Source organism: Choloepus didactylus, chromosome 10 (genome assembly GCF_015220235.1).
Source record: "Choloepus didactylus isolate mChoDid1 chromosome 10, mChoDid1.pri, whole genome shotgun sequence".
Classification (NCBI taxonomy): domain Eukaryota; kingdom Metazoa; phylum Chordata; class Mammalia; order Pilosa; family Megalonychidae; genus Choloepus; species Choloepus didactylus.
Window position 1 is genome coordinate 100,885,214 of NC_051316.1, and position 21,085 is coordinate 100,906,298.

Genomic DNA, 21,085 nt, shown 5'->3' on the forward strand with positions numbered 1-21,085 from the left:
ACTCGCTCTGCGCCCCTCACTGGGCCTAGAAAACTACCTACACACAGTGGGCACAAAATAAATACCGTTTTGGAATGGATGTGTGCATGAAAAAAGTCATTCCAAAGTCTTCACCCTCTGAGTCATTCCCTGTTTGTGTTGACTGAGAATGCGTGGTGACCACTGACACAAGCCTGGGGGAACCTGTTTCCATGTGATCCTGGTCACGCACTCCTCTTGGCCATATAGCACAAAGCTTCCCAAAGAGTGCTTTCCAGAGACTCCAGCCTTCAGTGCTCCCTGGCCTGAGACTCTATGGCTGGAATCCACAGTTCTTTCCTCTGGCCCGGGGCTGAGCTTCCTCCTCAGTTCCCCAAAGCCCCCAATCCCGCTACTGTGTCTATCACCCAGGGAAGGGCTAGAGGTGTATCCCAGCTGTGTGGTCTTGGGCAAGTCACATCCCTTCTCTTGAGCCTCAGTTTACTCCTCATTGAAATGGGGCTAAGAATACCTGCCTCTTACAGTGGTTATAAAGGTTTAGAGAGCTAATAGACAAGAAAGCATGGCACACAGATGGTGCCCAAGAAATGCTTACAGAATCAGAATTCTTTGGAAGCATTTCCTGTCTACTGCAGCCAGCCTGGATCGCTCCTTCCCCTGTAGCAGATGTTGCAATCATCTGTATTTGCAGGCATGACCAGGGAGGATGAGTTACCTTAGAAAAGAGATAAATGGAGAATTCACTTTGGTAAATTACGGCTCCTGCTAAAGGTTTGACACTTCTATTTTCTACCTGTCAGAAAAAAAGTAACTATATGCCAGTGGTCAGTTAGGCTTCCCTTTTTAGACTTCATTAACCCACAGAGCAAGCCAAGCCAAACTCCAGTCCAGTGGGAGAACAGGCCATCCAGAGGACACTGATATAATAATTAGAGCAAATCTGTATCCATTCCTAATGAAGCTTTGGAAATTAGCAGTGCTGGTTGTTAGAATACCTTGGGAGAAACTGAAGCTTCATCCTCAGCAGGACCGGATAGAGATAGCCATCTTGGTGACAGATGACGTGAAAAGCTTCACGTCCACTGACATATTGTCATTGGGGCTCAATAACCGGGGGCTGGTGTGCTTTGAAGTCTGCCACAGTGACTTGTGATTGAAATATGGAGCAGGAGCCCAGGAGGAAGCAGGAGGTGAAATGATGGCCTGGGAGGGGAGTGGGGAGTGAGGGAATGAGCAAATGCACCAGCATGTAAGGAGCACCAGCCACCCCCAGGCACCATGCCAGGCACACTCCCTATCCCATTGTTAGGCGGGTGCAGGGTTTGAAGAGGGGCTTCTGGAATGCCCAAATCCTGCTTGCCAATCAACCCCTCACTGTGTGGTTCCTAAGGGAGTTATTCATTCAAAGGATGATGACAAATGGGAAATCAATGAACCGCTTTATCGTTAGCTGGGGCAAGGGAATTTGGACACACTGAAAAGTTGAAAGCGACATTGAGAAGTTGAAAGCGGCATTGAATGTAGATCAGCCAGCTCTAACTTGCCAAGTTGACAGCTGGCCCAGAGGTCTAGCTTTCAGGATTCCCAGAGCAAATCTAGCCCGCCTGGGGACTCACCTCCCAGCAGGATCCTGTTTGGGAGGGCAGCATGCCTGGACACACAGAGCTGCCTCTAGTCTAAACAGAGAGCCAAGCCCTTGGACCCAGACACTCTGACTGGTGAGCTTCATTTTGTCACTCACTGAAAGGTCAGCCAGAGGCAGCCTTGGGGACCAAGTTGGTTCAGTCTGTGGAAGAAGGAAAGGGAAAGGGGCTCAGAAAGGGAACTAACACTTGTCATGGGTCTACCGTGTACAGGCCCCATGCCAGGACCTTGGCGTGCATGACCTCATCTAATCCACACATCCTCATCTAATCAAGACCAGGAAACAAAGGCCCAGAAGGTTTGAGTAAATTGCCCTTAGTCACCCAGCTAGAAATGAGCAGAGCCAGATTTAAATCCTGGTCTGTCTGAAGCATGCTCTTCTCGGGGCTCTACCAGGGTGCCTCCCCACATTTCCAGAACAGAGTTGGCGGTGGAGAGACGATTCTAAACACCTATTCTGTGGCTTGGACAGGGGGTACCACTGCGGACATCAGGCTGAGGACCTGGCGACTTTGGCCTGCTCCCTGCACCTGAACACAAGGGATGTCTGCAGCTCAGAGGCCCACCGCCTCCCGCCTCATGTTGTTTTCAGGTGATGCTCCTACAGTCAGGCGTGAGCATGGGGCCTCCTCCACATGGTCTCAGCCCACACAAAGGGGCCTGGGCCTCGCCTGTGCCGTGTTGCTCTGTAATCCCCAGGCCTACTGTGGCTGATTCGGGGCCCATATGAAAATCCTCAGGTGACAGATGGAACTCCTGTCTGCAGCCTTGGCCCCACAGACTCATCTGGTGAGCATTTCCAGTGGGGAGCTGCTCAGGACATGCCAAAACGGCTTCACCCTTACTGGTGAGGAGCTGTTATCATTGGATCATCTGAGCAGACGCTGGCAGGGGAAGGCAGCTGCGAGCCCTGCTCTTCCGTCTCTCAGAGAGCAATCAATATGGAGATGAAGACATATGCACGGGGTGTATTTTTGAAGTGTGGCATTCTCATTTCCATTTTGGAGCAGGCAGGGACCCAAACTGACACGTGTAAGGACAGGCTGACATGCAGTGACTGAAAGACTACCTGTTTTAGAGGTGAGGAAACGGAGACTCAGAAAGGTGGAGTGGCTTAACTGGTGCCACAGAGCTTCTAAGTGGCAGAGCCAGGATTCAACTCAAGACTTGCTCTTTTCAGCCCATGAGACCCCTTTTTAACCACATTATCCTTACGCACTCATATGATCTAACTTCGACTTATATTTTCTGCCTTTTCTTCTACCGTTCTCTCATTTAAGGCAGGGCACACAGCCCAAGCAAAGGCATGGAGGAAAGAGAACAGGGTGGGTTTCGGGCTGGCAGTAACATGTGTCCTTCCCTGTCTTCGGCAGGAACTGCAGACTCAGCAGCAGCAGCTTGTCCATGGCTGCGGTGGATATTCTCTACATCGACATCACAAGGAGATGGAACTCCATGACCCTGGACCAGCGGGACTCAGGTACCTGAAGACTGGCCTCTGCCACACCCTTGTGGGAGTCCCGACAGGGATGGGTATCACATTTTCCATTCTTTCTTGTTAAATGTCAAAGGGGAGGGGGTCGGGTGGGAGGAAGATTATCGTATCAGCTCTAGATACCACTCCAGGGATTGAGCTGAACTTGACTTCCTGGGGCACTGTCTCCCACCAAGGCTGCACCTGCCCAAATTCTAATTCCACCATTAGAATTCCTTATCTTTGCTTACGGCTTTGATTCCCTTTACACTGGGAACGTTTGGTTTTTCATTCATTCCCTCAACACATACTTACTGAGCATTGAGACTGGAATGAGTAGCATTTGGTTCTTCTCTTGAAGAAGCTCAGTGCAGAGTTGGGGGAAGAAGAGAGACAGCTTGGAAAACAACTTTAGCATAGTGTGAGTCACGCTAGGATGGAGGGACGCACCTAGAGGCCTGCGGACCCCAAAGGAGGAACACCTAATCAAGGAAGGTTCAAGGAAGACATCTAGGAGAAGGGCTGGCTGTGCTGGCTTTGGAAGAGTGAGTGGGATAAGCCCGTGAGCAGCGTTGGGATGGACACCTCTGCAAGGGGCATTGCCCGGCTAGGCATGGATGCATGTGACAGTCTGCTGAGCTCAAGCAGCCCCCAGGAGCTCCAGTTGGCTGGAGCCAAAAAGAGAAGTGAGAGGGGCAGAGATGAGGTTGCAGGAACCGTCAAAACTTTGAATACAACGCAAAAGAATTTTACCTTAATTCTCTAGATTATGTAGAGCTAGTGATGTGGACCTTCTTCTTTTAGAAGAACCCATCTTTGAGGGGATGAGTTTCTGATCTTTTCTCACAGAGGGAGTTTTTCTGAGAAGTAACAATAACTATCACTGACATTTGTTCAGCTCATCACAAAATTATGAAGTACTTTCATGCATATTCCCTCATTAAATGCCCCCGTGAGCCAGTGTGGTAGGCGTTAGCACTCATTTCACAGACGACTAAACTGCGGCTCAGGTGACTGAGATCGTGCAGTCCATAGTGGTGAGCCTGCTCCCTGATGCCTGCACGGTCCCCTCCACTTGGCTGCCCCCCTTTGAAAGGGCTGCACAGAGGAAGGGCCCCTCAGGGAGCACCTTTCTTCTCAGGATTTGGTGGATAGGACATGAAATCAAAGGTTGGGAGACCCAGATTAGAATTGCCCATGTGCTGTTTCCTACTGACAAAAGCTTGCAGAGTTGTTTCACCACCTAATCTTCATTTCTCATCTGTAAAGTGGTTCTAACAAGTCCTACTCTCCAGGGCTGCCATGAGGTCTCGTGTCAGTGGATGCAAGAGAATTTGGAGCTGTCACTGTCGCTGACCTTGCAAGGCAATTCATCTTATTAGTGGGCACCACGAGGGAGAATTCTGTGGGTGGGTCTGTGCCACAGTGAATGCTCCCTTGCCCGAGCCCGCCCCACACTTGAGGTCCTAAGGGGCTGGAGCTCCCTGACCTCAGGGATGTGGCTGGCCCCCCCTGCAGGAGCCAGTGCATTGCTGCAGATCGGCTCCACGTGTGGTAAGGATGCTACTGGCTGCCAGCATTTTCCACACACCAAGCACTCTGCTGGGCACTTTCCTTGGGCAGTATTGCTAGAATTCTCCTGTGGGGTAGGTATGATTATCTCCATTGAATAGAGGAGGAAACTGAGGCTCAGAGGCATGGGGGGCGGATGAGGCTCTACCACTATCACTTCTGGGTTGCTTTCGCCTATGAATTGGTCTGTTGTCAGATGAACACTCAGCTCCCTAACACCCCCCTCCTGCCCCTTTTTAATTCAAAAGCAAAACTCAGGGAATACCAAGACTCACTGAACCACCAAGGTGAGTGCTTCTAAAACATCTCCGCAGTTGGCAGCTCCGTTTCAGCCTTCCCTGGCAACCATGAGAGGCTTGAGATGGAGCGTCTTCAGGAGAAATAGGCAGATTAATTATCATTTCGAGGACCGAGAGTGCTCATGTGACAGTTGAGCTCCAGCACTTTCTGCTGACGCCTTCGGAAAGGGAAGAAGTGTTTGCTCTGGGTGTTGAATGCAGGGAATCATCACAGCATCCTGTGGAGGGGGCCAGATGAGGGGGTGGGGTGGCAGTGGAATTATTAAATATTGAAATTGATCAGAAGTAGCAGCAGGAAGCTATTTATCATGTTTTATTGCTTCAAACTAGCATTACCATCTGGCCCATTGTTAATTCTGAGTAGTTTTTCATGTTTTGTTTGCTTCTAAAATTGCTCCCTGTAAGGAAATCCACAGGGACTGTCCACACTACGGGCCCAGGTGAGGTTTTGTGGGGTCTGCCAGGATCTCTCCATTCTGCTGACCAAAGCTAAGAAGCTGAGAGGAATACTTATTTTTAGCACTTACAGACGAGTGAATCCTGGGTCGGGCTTCTCCAGCCCTTTTGCCATGCCTCAGTCCCTGGATAATAATCCTTAATAATAACTGCAATTTTTAAAAGTATTTTAAAATTTTTTTATTAAAGAAGTTGTGGGTTTATAGAAAAATCACACATAAAATACCGAGTTTCCATATACCACCCTATTACTAACACCTTGCATTAGTGAGGGACATTTGTTACAATTGATGAAAGAACATTTGTCTAATTGTACTATTAACTATAAACCACAGTTTACATTAGAGTTCACAGTTTGTGTGATATAGTTCTATGGGTTTTTTTAAAAAATTTTATTCTAATAACATATATACAACCTAAAATCCCCCTTTTAATTACATTGAAATATGTAATTAAATGCCGTTGATAACATTCACAGTTTTGTGCTAGTATCACCACCATCCATTACCAAAATTTTTCCATCATCCCAAACAGAAAACCTATTCAATTTAAGCATTAACTCCCTATTCCCTATCTCCACCCCAACCTCTGGTAACCTATATTCTGATTTCTGACTCTATGAATTTGCTTATTCTTATTATTTCATATCAGTGAGATCATAAACTATCTGTCCTTTGGTATCTGGCTTACTTCTCTCAACATGATGTCTTCAAGGTTCGTCCATGTTGTCACATGTATCAGAACTTCCTTCCTTTTTACGGTGGAATAATATTCCATAACTGCAGTTTTGAGGTGACCCCATGTGTGCCTTTTTCACTGCTCATTCTCACAGCAGAGTTTTGAGATGGGTAATGGTATCCCCATTTTACTGAAGAGGAGGATACTGGGAGCAAAAGGTACTGTCTAGAATCCTGCAGCCAGTGAGTAGCAAAGGCCAGATTTGAACTCAAGCCTCCTGCCTCCTGGCCCAGGGCTCCATCCCCAATTCAGGGCCACACCAGACAGTGCTTGTGCATGTAAGTGACGGGGATGGGGAGAGGCTCGTGAGGCAGGAGTCAGAGGGCACAGCAGGAAGGTGACAGCTCAACTCACTGAACACAGGGCCTGTCGGGAGGACAGCACTCGAGTGGGATGTGGTGCCTTGTTCAAATTCCTGTCTCCCTTCCTGCATCCTTGGAACTTATGCTCCTGTTTCCATCTCTCCTGAAAGCAAATAACATGGTCTGGGATGTTTAGGGAGTGGGGGCTGGGTAGAAAAGCCAGGAATGGGTGGCCCTTCTGTGGCCATGGTCTCAGGGGCCATGCTGTCTCACAGCTGGGTACAAGCCAGGGCCCAGTTCTTGCCTCCTAGGGAGGCTGGTCAGACATCACTGAGTCTCAAGGAGAAGCTTCTGGAGCCAGCCGCATCTTGAGCACCATTCAGGAAGCTATTGGATGGTAACAGAAGAAAGTTGTAGTTGGATGGTGGTCCTTTCTTTCGACAAGTGTCAGCAGAAAGATCAGAGAGTCTGAGCCTTCCTTCCTTTCTTGATGCAGAGCCAAGAGATTTGCAGGGTTTCCAGTAACAGCTAAGTCCCAGCCAGAGGTGTGGGCACCATGTCAGAGGGAGAATGTCAGAGCTGCTGTGGGACTGATGAGAAGTCTTTGAAGAGTAATGGAATAGGTTCTCATTCTCAAAGAGCATACACTTATTCACTCATTCATTCATTCAACAAACAGGTAATGAATACTTTACCAGGCGTATGACCCTGTGGGGATATAAAAATAACTTATTTATAGATCCTGTCCTCTTAAGAAAAAAATAGAAGACCATTTACTGAACACTTACTTTGTGACAGAAGTGAACAGTGCTCACTATGAATATCTCATTTAATTCTAACACAACACTGTGAGATGAGGTTTTGTTCCATTTGACAGATTAGAAACTGAGGCCTAAAGAGGTGAAGTTAAACAGGTGTTCTAAGTGTTACAGGGGGACCCTGGGATATGAACCAAGATCAGTCTGACTTCAGAGCCCATGCCCTTTCCCTTACTCCCAATGTCTCAGCAATTGCAATAATGTACAATGAGAGCAATCATAGGGAAAGCCCGGGGAGCTGGGCCTGCCTAAAAGAGGGCTGCTCTGAGGCTTAGGAGAGAGCACTCACAAAGCACTGAGCACGGTGTGTGGCCCAGAAAGGGCACTCACTCTGTGTGCTGAGGGCCTAGCCCATGGCCCAGAACATGCAGAAGCATCTCACAGGAATGTATGATGAGTGGATGAGTGCCAAAATCAAAAATACCTCACACTCGCAAAGCGGAGACTGCTGGGCTTGAGAACCGTGGCTTACAGTGGAGGTAGCCTGGTTGACAGGGTCTTCCTTTCCTCTTCTTAATGTCCAGCATAAAACACCAGCCCATCTGGATAAAATCACCGCCCCGCATCCAGAACCAGCTGCTTCAAAGTGCTGGTGCATCGTCTCCTTTTTCCTTCTATCCTAATCAGACTTTAGTGTCCACCAAAGGGGGTAACCAGCTCCCTAACTTCACACTTTTATGATCAAAGATTACCTGCCTCAGGAATTTCAGCTATTGAAATGGAGAAGAAAAGTGAGGTTTAAAAAGATTGGTGAGGAAAACATCAAAACTAGTGAGAAAAGGCATGCACTTTATGAAATCGAAATCTCAGACCACCCTTTTTGTTTGTTTGTTTGTTTTTTATCAGACCTCAGGTGCATGGAATTGGATGCATCATGATTCTTAGTTCATGAGACACTTCCATCATTGGCCCATGCATAGTCTGCTTTTATTTAGTGAGTTTTTCAATTAGTTATTTTTAATAAATACTAACTTTCTACAAATTCACCACCCAACACAAGTACTAGGAACTTGACAACAACCTAGATCTGACATGTGGTTCTCTCCCAACAGCAGTGGGTTGGGAGAGAACCAAGGAGCCCTCATCTTGTTTCCTGGGCTCATCATTCCCTAAATAGGCTTGTCTTCCTCTTAGAATATCAGTGACTGTTCAGGAGCTTGATGGAATTTAGTAATACGCAATCTTACACTCTCCAGCATGCCAATGTAATTGTCACTTTTTGTTTAAAAAAAAACAAAAAAAGCATTGGGATTTTAATTTCCAATTGTAGAATTTCAAGCAGAACACAGAAATCTAAATGAGGGTGTTATCTGCAAAATTGGGGTGTAGTAGTCCTCCTGTTGCCCGGGATCAAATGAAAAAACAAATTTAATTGTCAGAGAAGATGCAGTTATTTCACATAAACTGCACTTATGAGCTCCTTATCATTGAGACTTGGTTCTTAACTCCTTCCAGAGTGGAATTTCAGTTCTCTCTGTTTAGAGATGAGGACAGCAACAAGAGTAGGCAATAAAAAGCAACTGGCGTCAGCTATGACAGAAAAACATTTCACTTGCAGGGAGAAAATTTTAGCCCAGCACGTGGGCATGTCATCCACTCAACAAAGTGGCTGCTTTGTTCACTTTAAGGTAGAAGCTAAAGGTCCCTCCCAGTAACCAATGGAAATATGATTGCAAAGCAAGAGAAAATGGATTGGGAGCCTTCCCCACGCCCCTTCCCCATTTTCCCCTCACATGTGTGTGTCCTTTCACACATGCACGCACACACACACACACACACACACACATCTTGCTTGCTGAGGGAAATCTAAGAATGGTATGGTTTAATGTTTGAGATGTGCTACAGTCTCTTTGACCAAAATGAGAAACCTTTCTTCCGCTGTTTAAGAACTCGTGGACTCCGTGCCCCCTTCCTGGGGCTGCCTTGGCTTGACTGACAGTGTAGCCTAGTGGCTGAGAGCATAGGCTCTGGAATCAGACATACCTGGACTCAAATCTGGGCTGGGTAACTAGCTAGCTCTGTGACCTCAAACACATTACACAGCTTCCTCCGGGCCTCCTGTTCATCATCCTCAAGGTGCCCACCTCATAGAAATACCCATGGCGGGAGCTGAAACGAGGCACGGAGAGTGCTCAGTGCAGTGCGTGCCCATAGGGAACGCCGGGTAAGCGCGAGCCACTCCTGTTGTCATCGCGTTGCTAGCACTGTGCTCATTCCTGAGCTCCCTGCTCCACAGGCGCTGGGAACAGAGGCGCTGGGAAGAAGCACCTGCCTCCAGATGCTCACAGCCCAGTGGTGAGAGGGATGAGATGTGGTGACAGCAGACTCTCCCTCGGTTCCCGACAGAACGCCATGTCCTCCTCTCCTTTCCCTCCAAGATGAATCCGGCCAGCCTTTGGCCTGGATGCAGTCTCCTGTTCACCCTCCACATCTGGTTATCTTACACCACGTTGTTGGCTTGTTTGGTTGGGAAGAGCAACCCATGCGTCTAACTCAGGGAAGCAGGAGCAATGGGAAGGTGTGCATCAGGCTGGCGGAGGCATGCTCAGGAAGGGACAGCAGGAACTGCAGCACTGCTGGTCTCAGGGCTGCTGGGAGGTGACAACCAAGAGCCACAAGCCACCCCTGACTCTCAGGCCAGCAGGCCTCTCTTGCATTGGTCTCCCTCTCTTCACAGTGTGCTCTCACAGGGGTGGGTGCTGGCTGCCTTGGGCTGGCTCTGGCGGACTCGAACCTTCCCTCCGCATGACCTTTCAACTTGGAGCCGACCATCAGCTACCTGCAGTTGCTGGTCTCATGATTCTAATTCTAGGGCGAGAGCATCTGAGTGGCTGAGGGCCTCACAGACCAGACTCCCTACCCCCTGCAGCCGCCTCTCCCAGTGCTGGTCCCACACTCCATGCCCCAGCCAGGGTGGCCCCACCTCCAAGGTCCCCCACCTCTGGGAGTTTGCTGGAAACTCCCTTCTCTCCCACACCACTGCCCAAGCCTTCTCCTCAAGGAGCCTTAGCCCTCAGGCTGGGCTGGGTCCCGTTTCTCATTGGCTCCCCCAGCATCCAGTACTTCTCTGTGACAGTGCTAAGCAAATACTGTGGAACAAGGTGTAGCGTCTGCACCTAAAGCTGGACTCCCCTCCCTGAAGCAGAGTAGTTTCAGCCATGTCCTCCATGTCCCTAGTGCCAGCAGCTGTGCCTGACACACAGGAGGTGCTCCGTGAGCATATCTCCAGTGGACAAGAGAATAAATACCCAGACAGAATCAGATCCTGACAGTCAGCTGATCCTGCGGCCGCTGAGTCTTAATTCCAAGTCGCTCACCAAATTTCCTCAGTCGAATTATGCAAATCATCTGACTTTCCTATATTTTCATCAGCTGGAATGAGCCCCAATTGAAATGTATTTGGTTAACGATGTACTGAAATATTTAAAAGTATTTTTACTTGAATGTTTAGCAAAGCCTCACTTATACATATACATGGATTGCACCCTCTCCTCTGAAATATGTGCGGCCGCGTATGACTAGGCTGGTTTCACACAGCGCCTTGCACGATATGTCTGGCACAAACGACGTTCTTCAGCCTTGAAATTATCCTGCAGTCAGATGGGCCTCTCTGGAAGTGTGCCCTACGTGCTTACAAAATAGTCGGCATCAGAATTATTTTCAATAAAAGCGAGGGAGCTAACAGAAATGCCAGCTCGCCCTCTTCCTTGCACAGACAGTTATCTTCGGGGCCTACTGAAGTGCAGGCTGCGTTTTCAGTAATTACTTTTCCCCTTGGTGAGTGCCACAGGAGCTGTGCCTCCACGCCCACAGCCCCTTTGCCGGGCGGGTGCCTGTTCTCAGTCATTCTCCCAGTCACCTCCAGGGTGAGGGAAACAGGAGCTCTGCCCATTGTCTTGTCCTACTCCCAAAAAGTATGGGTCAAAAAAAGAACAGGCTGAATTGTTTTTTAGTTAGGCTTTCTCTTTCTTGTTCTTGTTACTTCCCATCCTTGGGTCTTGCAGGAATAGCAGCAGCAGGAGTTAGCATTGTGGGGAAAGCTCAGGTGATGGCAACAGCCTCAGTTCCAATATCCTGCAGTCTGGGACCCCTGAGATGGGCACTTCACCCCGGGAGCCTTAATTTCCTTTAAAATGGGGCTGATAACATCTACTATGGGTTGTTGTAAGGAGTTAGGACTCATTTTTTTTAAACCACCATCATAGTTCCTTACTTTGTATATGCTTTCCAGATTACAGAATAGTCTCAAATCCACTCGTCCCCTGAATGCTCTCACACCTGGAGAGCTTGGTTTTATTACCCCATCCCATTTATGGAGGTGGAAAAGAAGGATCAGAGAGGTAGTTGGAGGCAGAGCAGGCCCTGGGACCCAGGTCTGAGTCCAGTACCACCTCGTTAAGTGAGACGATGAAAGTAACCGTGCCAATTCTAAAATGTCCCTTGAGCCCGAGAGTCGAATTCCAGGACTGAGGCTTGTCCAAGAGTTGTTGGGCAGAGCTGTATTTGGTAAGACGAACTGGTACCTGGTCTTAGGTTAGTGAGGTGTTAGCGACTGACCTGTCGAGGGTGCTTGCTGCTCGTTAGGGCTTCCCTGGAGCCGCCTCTCCTCTGCTCCTCCCTCCAGCCCTGTGCAGTCACTAAGCACGTGCACACACACTTATGTTGCAGAACATGTCTACTGAATGCTCCCAGCCACAACCCTATGGAGAAGAATTTCTATTATCCTTGGTTAATTGTTGAGGAAACGAGGATTAGATGGTTGGGGCCACCTCCAATGGCTCCCGGCTAGTCCATGGCAGGGCTTGGATGAGGAGTCACATCTTCTAACTTAAAATCTTCTCCAGCTTGCTGCCTCTCAACGTGACTGCCAATGATTGACACTAATATGAGCTGTATTTATTGAGGACTAAACATGTGCCAGGTGCTCTGTAAGCATTTTTAAAATTAATACACTTTGTTTTTTAGAACAGCTTTAGAACAATTTGCAGAAAAATTGAACAGATAGTACAAAGAGTTCCCATATGTCCTCCTCCCCAATACACACACAGTTTTCCCTATAATTACATCTTGCGTTCATATGGTGTATTTGTTACAATTAATGAACCAATATACTTTATAGTTAACTAAAGCCCATAGTTTACATTAACATTCACTCTGTTATTAACATTCACACTGTTTCCATTTCCATAGGTTTTGACAAGTGTATAATGTCATACATCCACCGTTACAGTATCATACAGAGTAGTTTCACTGCCCTAAAAACCTCCTACACTTCACTCATTCATCCATCTCTCTCTCTCTTTAATTTCTGGCAACCAGTGATCTTTCTACTGTCCCTATAGTTTTACCTTTTCCAGAATGTCATATCTTGAAATCATACAGTACGTAGCTTTTACAGATTGGCTTCTTTAATTTAGTGATGTGCATTTAAGTTTCCTCCATGTCTTTTTCATGGCTTGACAGCTAATTTTTTTTTATTGCTGAATAATATTCCATCATAAGAAAGTACCTCAGTTTGCTTAGCCATTCACCCGTTGAAGGACATCTTGGTTGCTTCCAGTTTGGGACAATTATGGATAAAGCTGCTGTGCCGGTTTGAATGTATTATGTCTCCCAGAAAAAGCCATATTCTTTGATGCAATCTTGTGGGGCAGACATTTTAGTACTGATTAGATTGGAATTCTTTGAGTGTTTCCATGGAGGTGTGCCCCACCCAACTGTAGGTGATAACTCTGGATAATTTCCATGGAGGTGTGGCCCCGCCCATTCAGCATGGGCCTTGATTAGTTTATGGCACACTATATAAGCTCAGACAGAAGGAGCAAGCTTGCTACAGCCAAGAGGGACACTTTGAAGAATGCACTGGAACTGAGAGAGGAGCTTCAGCTTACAGAGACAGTTTGAAGACCGCCATTGAAAACAGACTTTTGCTCCGGAGAAGCTAAGAGAGGACAAATACCCCAAGTGCAACTAAGAGTGACATTTTTGAGAAACTGCAGCCTAGAGAGGAATGTCCCAGGAGAAAGCCATTTTGAAAATCAGAACTTTGGAGCATACACCAGCCACATGCCTTCCCAGCTAACAGAGTCCGGACACCATTGGCCATCCTCCAGTGAAGGTACCCTATTGCTGATGTGTTACCTTGGACACTTTATGGCCTTACAACTGTAACTATGTAACCAAATAAACACCCTTTTGTAAAAGCCAGTCCGTCTCTGGTGTTTTGCATTCTGGCAGCATTAGCAAACTAGAACACTTGCTGTGAAAATTAAAGTGCAAGTTTTTGTGTGGACATAAGTTTTCAGCTCAGTTGGGTAAATACCTAGGAATGTGATTCCTGGGTTGTATGACAAGACTATATTTAGCTTTGTAAGATACTGTCAACTGTCTTCCACAGTTGCTGTACCCTTTTGCATTTCCACCAGCAATGAATGGGAATTCCTGTTGCTCCACATCCTTATCAGCATTTGGTGTTGTCAGTGTTTTGGATTTTAGCCACTCTAATAGGTGTGTGGTAGTATCGCATTTTAATTTGCAATTCCCTAATGACATATTAAGTTGAGCATCTGTTCGTAGGCTTATTTGCTATCTGCGTATCTTCTTTGGTGGGGTGTCTGTTCAGATCTTTTGCCCGTTTTTTAATTGGGTTATTTGTTTTCTCATTGTTGAACTTCAAGTGTTCTTTGTATATTTTGAATACAAGTCCTTTATCAGATACATGTTTTGCAAATATTTTCTCCCAGTCTGTGACTTGTCTTTTCATTTTCTTAGCAGAGTCCTCCACAGAGCAGAACTTATAAATTTTAATGAGGTTCAGCTTACCAATTTTTTTCTTCCATGGACCATGCTTTTGGTGTCATCACTAAAAATTCATTGCCAAACTCAAGGTCACCTAGATTTTCTCCTATGCTATCTTCTAGATATTGTGTAGTTTTGTGTTTTACATTTAGGTCTGTGATCCATTTTATATGAATTTTTGTGGAAGGTGTAAACCTGTGACTAGATTCTTTTCTTTCTTCTCTCCCCACACCCCCTCTCTCTTTGGTACTAAGTTAAATGGTAATTTTTAATTTCAAATTCCAGTTGCTTGTTACTGGTACATAGGAAAGTAATTCACTTCTGTATCTTAACCCTTTATCCTGCAACCTTGCTATAATTTCTTATTAGTTCCAGGGTTTTTTAAATTGATTCTTTGGGATTTTCTATATAGATGATCGTATCATCTGTGAACAAAGACAGTTTTATTCCCTCTTTCCCAATTTAAATATTTCCTTTCCTTTTCTTGTCTTATTGCATTAGCTAGGACTTCCAATACAATGTTTAATGGGAGTGGTGAGAGGGGGAAATCCTGGATTTTTAACTATTAAATATGATGTTAGTTGTAGGGTTTTTGTTGATGTTCTTATTAAGCAGAGAAAGCTTCCCTGTGTTCCTAGTTTTCTGAGAGTTTTTATCATGAATGTGTGTTGGATTTTGTCAAATGCTATTACTGTCTATTGATATAATCATATAATTTTTAATCTATTGATGTGATAAGTTACATTAATTGATCTTCAAATGTTGAAGCAGACTTTCATACATGGAATAAATCCCACTTGGTGTGTGGTGTTTAATTCTTTCCATACATTATTGGATTCAGTTTGGTAATATTTTGTTGAGAATTTTTGCATCTATTTTTATGAGAGATGCTGGTCTGAAGTTTTTCTATCTTGTAATGTCTTTATCTAATTTGGGTATTCGAATAATGCTGTCCTCACGTAATCAGTCAGATAATGTTCCCTCCCTTCCATTTCTTAGAAAAGATTATAGAGAATTGGTATCATTTCTTCCTTAAATTTTTGATTGACTTCACTAGTGAAACTATATGGGTCTGGTGCTTTCTTTTTTTGGACGGTTATTATTGATTCAATTTCTTTAACAGATATAGGCCTACTCAGATTATCTATTTCTCTTCGTGTGAATTTTGGCAGTTTGTATTTTTCAAGAAATTGTTCTATTTCATCTAAGTTATCATATTTGTGGGCAGAGCGTTGTTCAAAATATTCCTTTATTATCCTTTTAGTGCCAATAGGTTCTGTAGTGATGATATTAGTAATTTGTAATTAGTAATTCATCTCTGATATTAGTAATTTGTGTCCTCTCTCTTTTTTCCTTGATTTGCCTATCTAGAAGTTGATCAATTTTATCGATCCTTCAAGGAACCAGCCTTTGATTGTGGTGATTTTCTCTACTGATTTCCTTTTTTCAATTTTATTGATTTCTGCACTAATTTTTATTATTTCTTTTCTCAGCTTGCTTTAGGTGCATATTTTTTCTTTCTCTAATTTCCTAAGGTGGAAACTTAGATGAATGATTTTTAGATCTTTCTTCTTTTCTAATATATGCACTCAATGCTATAAATTTCCCTCTAAGCACTGCTTTTGCTGCACTCCACAAATTTTAATGAGTTTTATTTTCATTTAGTTCAAAACAATTTTTAATTTCTCTTGAGATTTATTCTTTGACCTATATATTGTTCTGATGTGTGTTGTTTAATCTCCAAATATTTGGGGATTTTTCAGCTATCTTTTTGTTATTGATGTCTAGTTTAAATCCATTGTGGTCTGAGAGCATACTTTATGGGATTTATATTATTTTAAATTGGTTAAGCTGTGATTGTGGGATGGAATGTGATCTATTTTGATGAATTTTCCATGTAGGTTTGAAAAGAAAGTGTATTCTGTTGTTGGATGAAGAATTCTATCCAGGTTAATTAGATCCAGTTGATTGTTGGTTTTGTTCAGTTCAACTATATCCTTACTGATTTTCTGCCCGCTGATCTATCAGTTACTGACAGAAGGGTATCGAGGTCTCCAACTGTAATAGTAAATTTGTCTATTTTTCCTTGCATTTTTATCAATTTCTGCCTTATGCGTATTGATGCTCTGTTAGGTGCATGTACATTAAGGATAATGTCTTCTTGAAAATATCATTACCCCTTTACCTTATGTAATGCCCCTCTTAATCCCTGGTAGTTTTCTTTATTGTGAAGTCTGCTGTGTGTGAAATTAATATAGCTACTCTGACTTTCTTTTGATTAGTGTTAGTGTGGTATATCTTTCTCCATGTCTTTACGTTTAATATATCTGTGTCTTTATATTTAAAATGGATTTCTTGTAAACAGCATACAGTTGGTCCTTGTCTTTTTATCCACTCTGACAGTATCAGTGTTTTAATTGGTGTATTTATACCATTCACTTTTAAAGTGATTATTGATATAGTTGGAGTAATATCATAGCACTTGTTCTTTGTTTCTTTTTTATCTTCCCCTCTTTTTCTGCCATCTCTGGTTTTAATTGAGCATTTTCTATGATTCCATTTTCTCTCCTCTCGTAGAATATCAACTATAGTTCCTTTAAAAATTATCTTAGTAGTTGTTCTAGAGTTTGCAATATACGTTTACAGCGAATCTAAGACCACTTTCAAATAACACTATAGCGCTTCATGAGTAGTGAAGGTGCTATTTAACAGAGTATTCCCAATTCTTCCCTTCCATCCCTTATAACTTTGTAGTCATTTATCTCACTTATCCCTAGGCTATAATTACTGGATACATTGTTGCTATTATTACTTTAAACAGTTATATGTTAGACCAATTGTAGATAAGAAAAATAAAAATTTTTATTTACCTTCATTTATTCCTTCTTGAATGCTCTTCCTTTCTTTATGCAGATCCGAGTTTCTGACCTTTATCAGTTTCCTTCTCTCTGAAGAACTTCTTTTAGCATTTCTTGTAAAACAAGTCTACTGGTGACAAATTCCCTCAGTTTTTATTTGTCTGCGGAAGTATTTCTCCTTCACAATTGAATGATAATTTCACAGGATACAGAATTCTAGTATGGTGACTTTTTTTTACTTTCAAACTTTAAATATTGCACTCCTTTCTCTTCTTACTTGCATGGTTTCAGATATTTGAGATAATTGTTATCCTTATTCCTTTTAAGTAAGGTGTTTTTTTCCTATGACTCCTTTCAAGATTTTCTCTTTGTTGTTGGTTTTCTACAGTTGGAATATGATATGCCTCGGTATATATTTTTTGGTGGTTATCCTGCTTGGTGTTCTCTGAGATTCCTGGGTTTTGTGTCTGTCATTCATTTTGGAAAATTCTCAGCCATTATTGATTGAAACACACAAAGTGTGGGCTCCCAAGACTAGGCCACCAGGAGTTTTTAAAAACCTCAAGCTAGTCTACACTCAACCTCCAGCAATTTGCCAACGACCATTTAAGTGTTCCTACCAGTTACTGGCTTTAGTAACTTCTGTTGTTGTAAACTAATCTTGGCTGTGGTTCTCTCTATTCCTCTGTCTCTCCAGTGTTTGGGGTGGTGGCTTGCCCTGTGATATCAGTTCTCTGAAGGATCTAAGAAAAGTCATAGATGTCCGGTTTGTTCAGCGATGTTGTTGTTGCGAGGATGGGAGTGATGGCCTCTATGCTCTTTACATGTCAGAGCTGAAAGTGAAGTCCTCCAGAAGCATTTTACACACTAAGCTTGAGAGTTAAGCTTTCTACTCCCAGTTACAGAGAAGAAATCTGAGAGCGTCTAAGCAATGTGCCCAAGATCACCCAGCTACTGAGTGGTAGAGCCAAAATTCTTTGTCTTTTGATAATAATGTTCTCTGAGAAACTTTACCAATCACAAGCATTTCAGAAGTGTTTACCATACAGGCCTTTTCATAGGTTTTCCATGGAATCCCTGGCAAATCTGGGCATAATAATTTAATCCAGGAATAAAGTAAGAACCTCATGAACCACCTGATCAGACCTCTGCCTCTAGTCAAGAAAATACCTGAATTAGCCCCAGCCCATAGTTCACCATCTGTCGTGAAGGATCACCTTCAATATCCCTTGGTAACATTCTCCAACGCATACTCATCTACTGCCATAAAGTCATAGCATTTAAAACTAGAAGAGGCCTTGAGCTCATCTATTCCAATCTCCTTGTTTTACAGATGGGGGGCTCTGAGACCCTGGCAATTATTGGTAGAACTACCTGCAGTCCATTAGTTTTCTACCTTCCTAACCTGCTCTTTTTCATAGATCTAGGAGCAATTTAGACAGATTTCTTTTTGAGATAGCGAATCCCTGGTATGTGATGAAAACTACACTGCCCAGTCCTTTCCCCCATGGGAGAGCAGAGAAGGCAGGCGCCATGCCCTTGAGGTGCTCTGCATCTCACTGGGAAACTTGGGAGACTTACAGAGCAGTGATTCTCAACTGGGGGTGATTTCGCCCCCTGGGGGTTATTTTTGCTGTCACAGCTGGGAGAGGAAGTTGCTACTGGCCTCTAGTTGATAGAAGCCAGGAATGCTGCTAAACATCCTGTAATGCTCAGGACAGAACCCCACAACAAAAAATTGTCTGGCCCAAATGTCAACAGTGCCAAGTTTGGAAAACCCTGAGGTAGAATGTGCCCATTCAGGACTTCCACAATAGCCCTTGTGTACTTGCAATAGCCAATTTTCCCTTTGGCTTCCCTAAGGGACAGCTCCAAGGCTTGTGAGAGCAGTTCCCCCTTGCCCCCATCATAACCATATGATGCAGCTTTCAATCAACTCAGGTCAAGGGATAGTATCCGGGGCCTAAGTATAAGGGGCCCTGTGTGGGCCCCTTGGGAACAGGTGCTCACCTAAACTGTTCACTGAGACCTTACATGACTGAGGTGCTTTCTTCTTGAAGCAAGTGGGTGTCTCTGCCCACACTTCCTCACTGATCACTCTCTGAAAGGAGGAGGAATCCTTATGTAAGAGCAGCCTCATACAACCTTCTGTCATTTTGGCACCCCAGGGCCTGGGAAACCCCCCTCCCTTCTGACATCTCATGGGGAATGTGGTTCTGTTCTGAAGAGGCCCTACTTGTCACCTGCAGAATAAAATTTGAGCTCTTTAGCTGGAGCTAAAGAGTAGCTGTTGAGACTGACTTTGCCTGCCTCATCTCCATCTGCACACACACACACCCCAACATGGCCCACCCCAGCCCCACTCTTCTCCCATACACCCAGCTGTAATGGGCGACTCTGGGCCATGCCAACATGCTTCCGTCTCTGGGCCTTTCTCATGCTTTTCTCCCTGCTGCTGATGCCCTTCCCTACCTTGACTGCCCTCCTTTGTGAAGCTTCCAGGCCCCTTCTTCCTACCCTCTTTACCAGTTAATTGCACTCTCTGTCAATTCTTAGCACATCCCTCTAGTAGCTGATACATCACTGCATCATAAGTATCTGCGTGTGTCATAAATATACGCCATCTAATGCTGAGCTCCTTGGTGCCTGTGCCTGATTCATGTCTGGGCCCAGGGCCTAGCATGGGAGGCAGGCACTTAGTGAAAACATACTGAAAGAAAGGAGGGCAGTAGGGAGGGTGAAGGGGGTGCTGGATTAGGGAGAGAGAGAAGAAAAAGAGAGGAGGGTGGGAGGAAGGAAGGAAAGAAAGAAAGAAGGAAGGAAGGAAGGAAGGAAGGGAGATGAAATCTCTTTGGGCTCCTTATTCTCAGGGTGGCTACTTCCGGGACCCCTCATGGGTCCCTGTTGCTCACCTGGTTATCTGAACCATAGGACACGTGATCTCGGCTCTACCTCTTCTGCCATTAATTCTGCATGATCCTGAACAGTCACTTGCCCCCTATACTCTGCATACACATTAGTAAACTGTAAGTTTGGATTACCAAATTTCTTTTCAGGGACTTCCCAGTGATTGCGGTGTCACATGCCATGTTCCATGCATCCTGGGATACATGGTCGTCACAAGTGGAGGAGGTGATAAACCCTAACCAGGTACAGGACTCTCCCTAATTCTCTATTTGCAGTGGTCCTAACTGGCCCCCAGACAGCACTGCTCCTGGGCATGAGTACAGTGAAATTTCCTTCACATTTTCGTGTGCTAATAAAATTACCTTCTCTAAAGAAGGCAATTTGCATGTTAATGTTTTGGGTAATTCTGTGCAGCTCCAGTGCCCTCAGGGCTGCAATTTCTCTCTGACAAAGTGACAAAAATAAACTCCTGCATAAAAGAGCATTTCTCTTCTTTCTCATTTGTGCTCTAAAGTGATATTCTAAATGCGAGTCAAGTTGAAACCCACTGCTCTTATTTTTGACACTGATCTGCTTCCTGTCACCTCTCCAAATGCAGGCTGGCTCTTTAGAGCTCTGCAGAGGGGTCTCTCGTCGAGGACGGGGCTCAGTCCTCTGGGCAAGTGGGCACCCCTTCCCCAGGGCAGCTGACCCTGGTCTTTGTGTAGTCCAGAAGGCCTGGCTGCTACCTGGAGGGCAAACATGGAGAGTGGGGAAGAGAGTTACTCTTCATCAATGATTTAGGGCAGCCCAGCATCCCCCAAATTGCCCATCTTTGAGAAATAAAGAAAAACTAAAACAGGAATGGATTCCTTGAGCCGCTGGCTTCCGGGGCAACAGTCTGTTTATTCTCCTGGGCTTGGCCTCTCTGATGACTTTCAAGACAAGAAAGAAAGAAGCTCATATCCACAGGGCACCTGCCATGTGCCCGAAACCAGGGTGGGCATTTTAGATCTCTGTTCCATCATTTAACCCTCCCAAGAGCTGAGCAAGTGAGGCAGAAAGAGAGGCTCCCAGAAGTGCAGTGAATTAGCAATCATCCAGCAGAGCATGGATCTGAATTTCCGTGTGTCTGAGACAGAGCCTGGGCCGGCCCTTCCTCCAAGAGCGGATGCTGAAGGCAGGCACAGAACATCCACCAGTGACCAAAGCAGGGCTGGAGAGGAGAGGAGTGACCATTACCCAGCACCTACCACGGGCC

The 21,085-nt window shown here is 45.0% G+C and overlaps 1 protein-coding gene across 2 annotated transcripts in view; it reads left to right on the forward strand.

Moving 5' to 3' along the window:
- The window catches only part of TTLL11 (tubulin tyrosine ligase like 11), a 256,317-nt gene that overhangs the window by 215,552 nt on the left and 19,680 nt on the right, over positions 1-21,085 (forward strand). For both annotated transcript variants that reach the window (XM_037797799.1, XM_037797800.1), the window contains one exon: positions 2,997-3,103. In XM_037797799.1, coding sequence (XP_037653727.1) covers positions 2,997-3,103 — 107 coding nt within the window. The remainder of the gene's footprint in view (positions 1-2,996; positions 3,104-21,085) is intronic.